Below are 12,719 nucleotides of genomic sequence, written 5' to 3' on the forward strand. Positions count from 1 at the left end.
GACATTCCATGGCTTCAGTGCTCTGTGTCCTTAATTTTCCTTGATCTAACAAGACCTTCCAGATTGACCCTGGACTTTGGGGCAGTCTGATTCCTCCTCCACTTCTGAGAAGGCATTGCTGGCCCCGTTTGCTCCCTACACCTGTGCAGACATAGCAGTGTTTGGCTGGAGAGCTTCCTAATTTAATGCCTGGGGATGTAGCTGTTCTTCTCTTTGAAGCCAGGCTAGCCTATCATTTTTCTGTGAAACTAGGTGGAGGGGTGGGAACCCAATGTTTGGAAGAATTTCCTTTCTTAGGTCGTATCTACCACAGGCAGCTAAGACTCAGGCAGGAGCACAAAGCACCTGGTTCCACCAGCTCCCTGACTCTGGACTGGGGAGGAGCCCAGGCTGGAAAGGCCTCGCCTATCCAAGCTGAGAGCTTCTCTGTGGGGAAGAATATGGGTGGAGACGACTGTCCGCCTGCCCTGCCCTCTGCCAGCCATCATACTTGTGAGATCACATGCAATGTGTCTGTTAACATCACACTAGGTCACTGGGAGATGTGTCATGGCCAGGAGACAGCCCTCAGCTGGCTGCCTCTCAGGGGCCCCAGGAGGGAGCTGAAGACAAGCACAGAAGGAGATGTCAGCTCTCTAAACACAGCTGGATGTGGAGAATGGGCTCTAGCCCTTTGATGAGCAAGTTGAGACTCTTAGGAAGTTCCAAGTCTGAGCAGTTCCTTAAACTTGGACCCAGGGCATTAGGTGGCAGACTTTCTCAGCCACCCAAAAAGAAGTTAAAGAAAAAGTAGCCAGAAGTAACTGCTGAAAGGCAAAGACAGACTGCAAGTTGCCCAGGAAGACAGAGCAGAGCAAGGTGCAACAAAGAGCCAGCAAGCCTGTGGTCAACCCTGACCTGGGACCCTAAAGAGCAGGGCATTCTGGGAAAACTAGCTGCAGTTCAGCCCAGGGGACATGGTACACTTGACAAGTGCTGTCTCCCCATTATAGATGCCTCACTGTTTTCTCCGGGCTTCCCTCATAGCTCAGTTGGTAAAGAATCTGCCTGCAATGCAGGAGACCCTGGTTCAATTCCTGGGTTGGGAAGATCCACTGGAGAAGGGACAGGCTACCCACTCCAGTATTCTTGGGCTTCCCTTGTGGCTCAGCTGGTAAAGAATCTGCCTGCAATGCGGGAGACCTGGGTTCAATCCCTGGGTTGGGAAGATCCCCTGGAGAAGGGAACGGCTACCCACTCCAGTATTCTGGCCTGGAGAATTTCATGGACTATTCAGTCCATGGGGTCGAAAGAGTCTGACACAACTGAGCGACTTTCACTTTCCTTTCACTTTCACTGTTTCCTCCACCCCTCTCCACTGCTCCTCTATACGAACCTGCAAACATTGGCCTTCTACCTCAGAAGCACATGTGTGCACTCGGGTCCCCAAGGCCCCCCTCCCCAGCCCTGAGGGCACCTGTCTCCATGGGCACCAGAGGGCAGGACTGAGTGGGAGGATCACTGCAGGGAAACTGCTGGGGCCCAGCCTCTTGGGGACCCAGCGGAGAAGCGTTGCCCTGCAGCTGTGGCAAGATTCTCGGGCGGCCCAAGATGGCGGAATGCACCAGACGTCAAGATTGGCAGTTTACATGAAGATGATGGACACGGTCTCCAGCCTGAAGCCTTCTGAAAGCCAGGGCTTTGGGGCCTGCCAGACGGCCACCAGGACACAGGTTCACAAGGTCCCTCCACGCCACCCTGAGCCCAGATTCCTGCTCACCTGGAAGTCGTTGGCTCTCTGCGGGACCTGGCTGCTGGCTGAGTCCCTGGAGCCCTGCTCTGGTGAACTTGTCCCTTAAAGCCCAGCGTGGCTACTGAGATGTGTCCACAGAGCAAGACTAAGGCCCCCACACCAAGGCCTCTGTGGAGGAGCTGCTCAAGGCCAGTTCTTCAGTGCCCCCAAGGGTCAGATACCAAGTTGCACCCACCCCCAAGCATCCACTCATAGCTGAGTCTCAGGGGCTATTGGCTGAATACTGTCTCCCCCTCTGCACACAGGGACTGGACTGGGACCGAGATGGGCCAGGGGACTGCAGGGGGCACCAGCAGGATCTCCACGGGGCTTAGGGAGGGTGTCCACACGGTGAGCTGCCACCCCTTGCCAGCAGAGCTGTGGACATGGCCCTTCCCACTAGAAAGGGTGTGTCAGGGAGTGGCATGCCACCCAGCAGGCCTCCACCAGCTGCCCCAGGTCCCGGCAGGGCCAGAAGGGGCTATGCCAACGTGGGCTTGGACTGCAAGGCAAATGAAGGGCGGAGGGAGACAGAGAGGGAAATGTGAAAGGCGATGTCAAGGTCTGTAGAGATGTCTCTGGCCACCCCATTTGAGACTTGAGTAAAGTACCCGAAGCTTTGGGGAATGGGGACGGTGGCACACTGGGGACAGGGGCTCCCCCTACAGCCAGTCTGCTTGGCACCCTCAGTTGGCTGGAGTCAGCTGACATCTTCTTCCTCCAGCTCACAGGGAAGATGGAAGCCAGTGGAAGTCTCAAGCTCCAGTCAGCAAAGGTGATGTGGCCTGAGAAATAAGCCCTTCCATGCCCACACTCGCTCACACATATATGTAGCCACACACACACTCACACATGCTCAAACATGTTCACATCAACCCTACACACTCACACTACACAATCACACACACTCACAAAAATTCCACACAGTCACATATACCCACATATGCACCACACAAATGCACACACATACTGAAGCATTGCCTGGAGATTCCAAATCCCAGGGCCTCCCCCAGGGGCTCACAGGCTCCTCGCCACTGGCAATCAGCCCTCCCAGGCAGCAGGAGGCACCAGTTGGACATGCACACTTGTGTGCCCTGCCACTGACCACAGACTGTGGGCTCTGCTCTTGCCATCAGCCTGGCTCCCCCTCAGACTTCAGTTCCAAGAGACAAGAGGTGAAGACCCACCCTTTGTACCTCTGCCTGGTTTGCCCTAGACTTGCCGTTGGGGCATCAGCCCCAGCTTTCCAACTCCGGCCACTCGGCAGGCACCTGCTGTCTGGGATCCTTTCGGCAAGTGTCACTGGGCGGCCTTCGTATCACTGACAGACTTTAGCCATCACATCTCATTGTGGCCAGTGGGAGCACAAAGGGAATTAGCCAAAGGATGCCTGGGGTCCCATCGGCATTCAGAGAGAGCTGGAGATCCAGGCCCAGAGGCTTTGCAGAAAGGAACAAGGTTCTAAATCATGCCACATGATTTAGTGCTGGACAGGCGAGGACACCCCTCTGGCCCCCTCCTTCCCACCACTTCCCAGGTGGCACTAGTGGTAAAGAATCTGCCTGCCTATGCAGGAGGCACGAGATGCAGATTTGGTCCCTGGGTCCGACAGCTTCCCAGTGCCCTTAGTGTCAGGCCAGTTTCCCCCATCCCTGAACATTACCCCTTCAGAGAGCACCCCTGGCCCTCCCCATCACATGACTGGGCCTTCGCCCTTGCAGGTCTCAGTAGGCTGGTCCTGTCTTCTCTTCAAGAGCAAATTTGTTTTCAGGTGGAGGTGGTGTGGGTATGTTTGCGCCCACTCTCCCAGAAACCCTATGAGTGTCCAGGCCCAATTTTCCACTGCTAAGTGCTGTCACTGTTGTTGCACAGTGAGGTTTTCGCATTTTACAATCCCTCAGCTTAAAATACATTTGGTTTTTTTCAAAACTCTATCAGACTAATACTAGCTTTCTCACCAAGGAGGCTAGAGACCTCCGGACATGCCAGTTCCTTGTTTTGGAGCCCCACTCTGCATCCCACCTCTTGAGCGGCCCTGGGTCCCAGGCACTTGGATGCCAGGGGCACCTGCCCCCAGTGAAAAAGAAAACCAGGATCGCCACCATCCATTTTCAAAAGACAGAGGACTATTCTGTCTCTGTCAACTATAGTTGTGTTCAAAAGACACAACTATCCCAAAATGAGAACAAACATAACCTCAAAATGTTATGGTTCACACCTATCAAATGGAAGAAAAACCCTCACCATGTCTGGGTCTTCAAAGTACCTACCCTACCCTCTCATTGCCATAGGTGCTGAGCAGGAAGCTATTTTGGCCCCCACCCCCCACCCTGCTGGGACCGCACTGCAGTGCTGACTCGGGATACTGGGCCACTGTCACTCCCCCCACCCCCGGCCCCACCCCAGCAGCCCCTCCCCTCCATTGTCCAGAGCAGAGACGAGACTCAGCTGAAACATTCAGCAAATTTTATTGAAGCGCAACACAGACTGAAACCATTGAAGACAGGGAATGACAACACAGGGAACTTCTGATGGCCACTAGAGATCACAGTCCCGCCCCCCCCCCGCTCCTCCAAGAGTCCCTAACGGGGTGCCCTCCCTTCCGCCACACAGCGGCCCGCCCTCCCCCACCCTCCCCCTACCCTCTCCCTTTCCGAGGGCTTCGCGTGCAGTGTCTTGCCAGGATGGTGGGCACTGGCAATGCCCAGTCCCCTCAGGGCAGCCCCTCCCACTCAGGCCCACATGTCCTATGGCGGGCACAGGACAGTCACACAGCAGGGCATGCTGCACCAAGCCGAGAACACCAAGTCCCAAGGAAGCATGGCATGGCCCAGCAGGGCACAGGTACTGGGGGGCCTCCCGAAGCCACGCTGCGAAGCCCCAATGCAGATCTTCCTTCCTGAGGTCCTGGGGTGGTCACCGGCCAAGCCCTCGTCTGTCCCCTCATTCCCAACGGCTCCTCGGAGTGGGCTGGGGTGTCTCTGCACCACGATGGGGGGAACTGCTCAGAGAAGAACACATGCACATCTCCAGGAGACCAAGCAGAACTTGGCCTGAATCCACAATGGGGAAGCACACACTGAGCTGAGGACCATGTCTTGGCTGGTGCTGAAGCTCAGGGCATGTGGCAGGGCTCAGGGTGGCTGACCAGGTATAGGTGGGGACACCCGGCCTGGGTTCACAGGCACCTCGGGGCTCTGCGAGGGCTGGGAGGGGAGTTGATGACAGCTCAGGGATGTGTTTTGACAGGGAGGGGAGAAAGGCTGGGCCAGGGAGGTGTTCCTTGAGATCTGGGTCACTAGGTGGCCTACAGTGACACATATGGACTTCCCAGGACAGGGACCAGCCTGTCCCAGGGGATGCTGAATAGAGGACCCCTTTTGGGTGGGTGGGGAGGCCCAGGCACCATGACATGGCCCCTAATGTGGGGCCAGGAGGCTGCCTGACCTGGCCTCTCCCTGCTTCCAGGCCAGGGGCCTGGGACCTACTGAGCCTATTGACCAGAGGAGAACCCCAGGGAGCTCATCTCCACAGCCCCTTCCTCATCTTCGGGCTCCTCTGGGATGGGCTTGAGCCCCTTCTTCGGGGGCTCCTCAGCCTCCTGGTCTCCTACCTGGGGGAGACCCTCTGGCTCCCAGCCAGGACTTCCTGGAACCACCGGGGAAGCCCCACCCACCCAGGCAGTAGGGGGACTCCAAGGGGCCTCTGAGGGTGCTGCTTGACCTAGGCCCAGGGGGCTGGGAGCCCTTCCATCTTCCTGAGTGGTCTCCCCAGGGGCAGAGGCTGCCCTGGCAGCACCACGGGCTTCAGGAGCAGCCTGGGCAACCTCGGCGCTGCTGCCAACTGCCTTACTGGCCTCTTCACGCGTTGGGAGGGCCTCGACACCACCTTCCTTGGAAAAGGCAACCTGGGCAGAGGTATCTCCACTGGCTGGGGAGGCCTCACTTCCACCTGCAGCTGCGCCCTCAGTGATGATCACATGGCCTAGGGCAGCAGCCAGGTCTCCGAGGACCCCATGGGCCTCCTCCTCCACTGGGAGCTGCTCACCCATCGCTGGGTCGGTCTCCCAGGTCTCCGTCTCCCGGATGAGCTGCAGCATCGCCACGAAGCTGGGGGGTCTTCTCTCCATCCGCATCCTCTTCAGCTTGTTCTGCATCAGGTTGTTGGGCCGGGCCCGCATGAGCACCTGCCGGGCACGCAGCTGATCTGCAATGGCTGGGTGCACAGCCCCCTTGCCCAGGGCCAACTGCAGCAGGCCTTCTAGGCGCATCACAAAGGCAAAGAGGCTCTCCTGGGGCCGCTGGGCACACATCATGAACTTCAGCCGAGCGGTCACCCGGGGATCCTTGCTCCCAAACGCCTCCACCAGCGCTGTCAGGCAATCCTGGGCTGTCAGGTTGGGATCTTCCTCCAGAAGGCTGCACAGGAGATCCAGCGCCGGACCCCCCAAGCTCTCCACCAGCCGCCTCCTCCGCTCCATCTCGGTCACATGGCGCCACAGGTACAGCATGTCGTTGGCATGATCCAGCCAGCTCTCAAAGGACTCTTCCCCTTCGTCCGGCTCTTCCATCCCGGAGAAGGTTCTCAGCTCTAGGTAGCCCATATTCTCTAGCACGGGCTCCAAGGCCAGCCACCACTGAGGGGACCGGGCCCGTGGCTCATCCATGGCTCCGGCGATGCCTGCAGCTGCAGCCTCCATGGGAACTCCTGCCTCCCCGGCTGCTCCTGCCAGGCTCAGAGATCCGGCCACACCTGCAACTCCCGTATCACCTGCCGCTCCCTCCTCATCAGATGTTCCTGCTTCATCTTCAGCTCTGGCCTCACTCTCAGCTCCTGCCTCACCGGCTACCCCGGCCTCATCTGCAGTGTCTGCTTCACCTATACCACCTGCCTCATCTGCAGCCCCTTCCTCATCTGCAGTGCCTTCCTCACCTGTACCACCTGCCTCACTGGTAGCTCGTCCCTCGAAGCCAGCTCCTGCCTGCCCTGCAGCTCCTGCCTCCCCTGCGGCTCCCTCCTCATCTGTGGCTCCCTCCTCACAGACGGGCCCATTCTCACTTGAGGCTCCCGCCTCACCTGTGGGTCCATTCTCACCTGCAGCTTCCTCCATACCTGCAGCTCCTTCCTCACCTGCGTCTATCTCACCTGCAGCTCTCTCCTCACCTGCGTCTCCTATCTCACCTGCAGCTCCCTCCTCACCTGTGGGTCCATTCTCACTTGAGGTTCCCTCCTTTGAGGTTCCCTCCTCACCTGCTGCTCCTACCTCACCTATTCCTCCAACATCACCTGCAGCTCCCTCCTCACCTGCTGCTCCTACCTCACCTGTTCCTCCAACATCTCCTGCAGCTCCCTCCTCACCTGCTGCTACCTCACCTGTTCCTCCAACATCACCTGTGGCTTCCTCCTCACCTGCTGCTCCTACCTCACCTATTCCTCCAACATCACCTGCAGCTCCCTCCTCACCTGCTGCTCCTACCTCACCTGTTCTTCCAACATCACCTGCAGCTCCCTCCTCATCTGCTGCTCTCACCTCACCTGTTCCTCCAACATCACCTGCAGCTCCCTCCTCACCTGCTGCTCCTACCTCACCTGTTCCTCCAACATCTCCTGCAGCTCCCTCCTCACCTGCTGCTCCTACCTCACCTGTTCCTCCAACATCACCTGTGGCTTCCTCCTCACCTGCTGCTCCTACCTCACCTGTTCCTCCAACATCTCCTGCGGCTCCCTCCACACCTGCTGCTCCTACCTCACCTGTTCCTCCTACATCACCTGTGGCTCTTGCCTCACCTACCCTACCAACCACTGCTCGTCTCTGGGGCTGTGCAGGGAAATTGGGTCTATCTTGTGATTCAGCATCAGGGGCCTGGGGCAGGCAGACAACAATCCAGGGTCCCCCTTTGCCTGGTATTTGCCGGGGGATCAAGCTTCGGCTTAAATACTCAGCAAACTCGACCAAAGCAATCTTCGACCCCAGATCCTTTCTGAAGACTTTGCCCAGCACTCGGTATCTGCCCAGGGGGCCCAGGGCAGCCTGCACGGCATCCCTGAATTCTTGGTCTTCACAGTCATCTGGGATGCCCAGGAGGAGCACAGAGCGCTCCTCATTCACGCCCATCCACCTGCACCAGTCTCGCAGCAGCGCCAGTGGCTTCACCATTTTTGAGGACCTGAAGGTGGAGAAAGTGATTAAAGGGGTGTGCACAGACTTTTGAATTGTGGGAATAGGCTTATGTGTGCAAAGGGGAGAGAACAATGTTTGGGCCACACAGCCCACCCCACTGCCCCTCACAGCAGCAGCTTGGAGCACTGCCCCAACCTGTTTTGTTTGTTTGGTTTTAGGAAACTTTTCTGATAAATTAAGTGTATTTACAAAACAAGCCACAAAATTCTGTAAAACAATAAATATATATTTACAAAACAAAACATTTTCTACATTTCTGACATCAGTTTTAGGAAGTTGCCTTTTTCCCAAGGAATTTTTCAAGTTTTTTAGCGTAATTTTTTCTATCATAGCCCTATATTCTCTTTTTACTGTACATCTGGCCTGTAGTGTTAGCCCTCTTTCATTCCTAATATTGGTGTTTAGCATTCTTTGTATTTTTCCTTGATTCATCTTTCTAGGGCTTTCTCAGTTTTGTTGCCCTTTTTAAAAAAAAAACAAACAAACATATGGCTTGGTTTATCGTGTCCATAATTTGCTTTCTATCACCAACTTCCTTTCTTAGCCCAATTATTACTTCAGTCAACTCATTTTATGCTTCTTTCGCTCTTCTTCTTTTAGCATCTCTATAGGGACTGTTAGGTCACTGATTTTATGTCCTCATTCTTTTCTAACATAAGCATTTAGAGCAATACATTATCCTCCTATTGCTTCTTTAGCTGCCCCCCACTAATTTGGGTAAGTTGTGTTTTTTCATTATTCAGTTTGAAATATTTTCTAAGTCCCTTTGTGATTTTTTTCCTTCAATCCAAGGATTTCCCAGTATTTAAAGATATATTATCATTATTAACATCAAATAAAATTCCCCTGTGGTAAGAGAACTTATCATGTAAAATTGCAATACTTTTAAATTTAGGTGTGGTGTATCCCGGTGAATGTACAAAGCACCCTCGTGAAGAACCTGTATTTTGTGTGGAGACCAGGGCCCCGCCCCTCCCACCACTGCAATTCTGGCGACCTGGAACCTCTCCGTTCCTAATACAGTGCGCCAGAGCACCCCCCAGAACCCCCACAAATCCATTTGCAACAGCAAACAGCCTCCACCAGATCACAGCAGCTCCAGCGCCGCCAGTCTCAGCCTCATTCACTGCACATGGCCAGGCGGCTCCTCCTCGCCCCCTTCAACTACACTCCCCTACCCTGCCACTTGGCGGTGCTCTCCTCTAGGCCCTGGAAGCAGGGCGCCACCACATGTTTAGAGATCAGACTTCCCCTCTCACCTCCCCACACCGGAGAGTCCTCCCACAAGCACTATTTCACACTATCTCACCCATGTAGAGACTCCCCCTCTTCCCCTCCCCATCCCAGAAGGGAGCCAGAGCTCCCTTGCGGCCACCAACGTCCTCTCCCCCCGCCCCGCCCCCCGCAGAGCTGGTACCTCCCCTAACGGTTTCCAAACCGCATCCACGAGTCCACCCCATCCACCCCCTCCCCTCAGCCCCTTCTTTCCACCACAGGGGGCAGACATTAGCCCTTTCCTCATGTTCCCTTCATGTCTCAGCATGGGGGACCCCCTCTCACGTCCTCCCCACTCCCTCAGCCAGTAATACTCTCTTCTGGCCCCCAAAGTAGGCCTCACCCGCTCAGCAGGAAGCCCTTCCTTCTGAGACCCCCAAGTTTAACCATTAGCCACCCTCTGCACCCCCAAACCATAACGCCCCCCCCACCAGCCACCCTGGCAGCCAGCGGTCCTCCCCTCAGAACCCCTACACTGAGGAAACCCTTCCCTCAGCCCCTCTGAAGCCTGCCGCTGTCTGTGGCCTCACCCGGATTCCCAATCTAGTATGTGTTGGCCCTCCCCCCTACCTCCACTCCTTGCTGGGACAGCTAAGGGACCCCCAGCCGGGACCCCTGGTAACTGCGGAGTCCAGACCCCAGCAAAGTCCCCGCCTGTCTACTTACTTTGTCTGACTCTCGAATCCCACTCAGAAGGGTCTGAAGAACTCGGCTCAGCAGCGCAGCCAGGAACCGTGCAGCACACTATTCCGAGCCCTCTGTGCGAATGCCACCTGGGTTTCCTCCGTGCTCCCGGAAGCCCGAGGAAGATGAGGGGGAAAGGCCTAGGCAGCTGTTTACAAGGAAAATGATTGGACGAGAAACGCACGAGAGGAGGCTCTTTGCTACTGTATCAACAAGCGGTGAGCACTAAGGACTTGATGTTCCAAGGCCTGGCCCCCCGGGAAGCAAAGATGGCTTCCCTGATGGCGCAGATGGTAAAAAACTGCCCGCAATGTGGGAGACCTGGGTTCGATCCCTGGGCTGGGAAGATCCCCTGGAGAAGGACATGACTGAGCGACTTTCATGTCACTTCATTTGCTTTCCACCAATCAAAAGGTCTCCCTGCAAGGCAGCTGAGTTGCAAAAGTAAACTTGCAGATGGAAAACCCATCGCTGGCAAATTGGTTAATTTCTCTTTAAGTGCGTGCTAAGTTGCTTCAGTCGTGTCTGGCTCTTTGCAACCCTATGGACTATAGCCCACCAGGCTCCTGTGTCTGTGGGGATTCTCCAGGCAAGAATACTGCAAATCTTCCCGACCCAGGGATCGAACCTGCACCTCTTAGTCTCCTGCATTGGCAGGCAGGTTCTTTACCACTAGTGCCACCTAGGAAGCCTGTTATAGTTCATCTTATACTGTGACTGATAATTTCATAATGCTGTTCTGTATATTACTGGTTTTTGTCTAGTTTTATCAACTAGCCATCTTCTCTCATGGCAGAAAGAGGATGAGGGAACTCTCTGGTGTCCCTTTTATAAAGTCACTAATCTCTTTCGTTAGGGTTCCACCCTCGTGGGCTAATCACTTCCCAAGGCCCCACTTCCAAATCTCATTGCTTTGGGGGTTAGAATTTAATAGGTGAATTGGCGGGGCGTTTACAAACATTCAATACATAGCACTGTCTTTCCATCTATTTTTGTCCCTATGTTCCCTTTTTTCCTGCCTGAGGTAATTATTTCATAAAGGCTTTTAGCTTTCTCTCTTTTTATTTATTTATTTTAATTGGAAGATAATTACTTTGCAGTGTTATGATGATTTTTGCCATGCATAAATATGAATTGGCCATAGGTATACATGTGTCCCCTCCATTCTGAAATCTGCTCCCACGTCCCTCCCCCTATCCCTCCAGGCTGTCACCTTTCTCTTGAATCAGCATTAAACTGAGTGGACTTAACACTGATGCTGATCTTGCATTCACACTCTGAGACATTTCTCTTTCTCTAGCTCCTCCATCACTTTTTCACACTTCTGCCATATTATTGTTCACATCATTGACACAGCCAACTTCGCATGTTCTGTGATTTTGTCATAATGCTTTAGAATCATCCAGTGGTTGAATGAGTCATGTTATAAGAACAAGTGACATCTACCACCTTTCACCTTGCTCCCTCTCTCCATTATTTTCACTTTTGTTTCCATTGTTATCGCTTGGGACTTCTTCTCAGTACTGGCTACATTGCCACTGCTTTTATGATTGAGTCTGGGCATCCTGGGCTTGAAATACAGATACTGTACTCCATACAGTACTGTACAGTAAAGTACACTAAAGTACATCCACTTGTAGAGGGTGCTCACACATGACAATTTACACCAGAAAGGTGAGCTAACTTACATGATTGAACATGTGAATATACATTCACATCTTTGAGAGTTCCCCACTTGAATGCTCTTCTGTAGGGGACTTATTGGATATCTTTAATTTTTCACTGCCTGATTGTGGTTAACATTGTACCACTTCACATAAATGTACGGACATTTCTACAATATAATTTACAATATTGTGGTGTTTTCTGCCATGCATAAATATGAATCGGCCATAGGTGTCCCCTTCATCCTGAGCCCTCATTCCTGCTCTACCCCATCTTTTATGATATAGTTACCATATATATTATATCTACATGGATTGTAAAGCTTACAATATACTTGCTATTACAACTTTTAATAGCCATATGTATAATAAAGAAATTAAGAGCAAACAAGTATTTTTTAATGTTTAAATGCCTGTTGTTGCTGTTTAGTCACTAAGTCGTTTCCGACTCTTGGCGACCCCATGGCTTGCAGCATGCCAGGCTCCTCTGTCCTCCACTATCTCCTGGAGTTTGCTCAAATTCATGTCCATGTTTAAATGTTTACACCCATATTTACCATTTCTGGTGTTCCTCATCTCTACCCAAATACCAAGATTTCCCTCTACTATCATATTTCTTCATGTGGAAAGATATTCTTTAGCATTCTTTTAGTACAGATCTATTGGTGAATTTTCTTAGCTTTCATCTGTCTCAAAAGGTACTTATTTCACCTTCATTCTTTTTTTTTCCACTTTCCTTTTAAATTTTTATTGAAGTATAGCTGATTTACAATGTTGTGCCAATCTCTGCTGTCCAGCAAAGTGACTCAGTTATACACTTATATACATTCTTTTTTATATTCTTTTCCATTATGATCTATCACAGGATATTGAGTATAGTTCTCTGTGCTCCACAGTAAGACCTTGGTTTTTTTAAATTAATTTATGTATTTTAATTGGAGGCTAATTACTTTACAATATTCTGGTGATTTTTGCCATACATCGACATAAATTAGCCATGGGTGTACATGTGTTCCCCATCCCAAACCCCTCTCCTACCTCCCTCCCCATCCCATCCTTCTGGATTGTCCCAGTGCACTGGCTTTGAGTGCCCTGTTTTATGCATCAAACTTGGACTGGTCATCTATTTCACATATGGTATGTG

The 12,719-nt window shown here is 52.9% G+C and overlaps 1 protein-coding gene across 1 annotated transcript; it reads right to left on the reverse strand.

Moving 5' to 3' along the window:
* Positions 1-4,407: 4,407 nt before the first annotated feature.
* On the reverse strand, positions 4,408-10,260 carry PNMA6E (PNMA family member 6E). The gene is made up of 2 exons (XM_061408934.1): positions 9,894-10,260; positions 4,408-7,938 (listed from the first exon to the last, which is right to left on the reverse strand). The coding sequence occupies exon 2, from the start codon at positions 7,926-7,928 to the stop codon at positions 5,265-5,267; it is 2,664 nt and encodes an 887-aa protein (XP_061264918.1). The 5' UTR covers positions 7,929-7,938; positions 9,894-10,260; the 3' UTR covers positions 4,408-5,264.
* Between the last annotated feature and the right edge of the window lie 2,459 nt (positions 10,261-12,719).

The sequence above is a fragment of the Bos javanicus genome, chromosome X, assembly GCF_032452875.1.
Source record: "Bos javanicus breed banteng chromosome X, ARS-OSU_banteng_1.0, whole genome shotgun sequence".
Lineage (NCBI taxonomy): Eukaryota > Metazoa > Chordata > Mammalia > Artiodactyla > Bovidae > Bos > Bos javanicus.

What these genes read in the sequence shown, in the direction of transcription:
- PNMA6E (XM_061408934.1), bottom strand. Translation starts at nt 7,928, where the DNA reads ATGGTGAAGCCACTGGCGCTGCTGCGAGACTGGTGCAGGTGGATGGGC.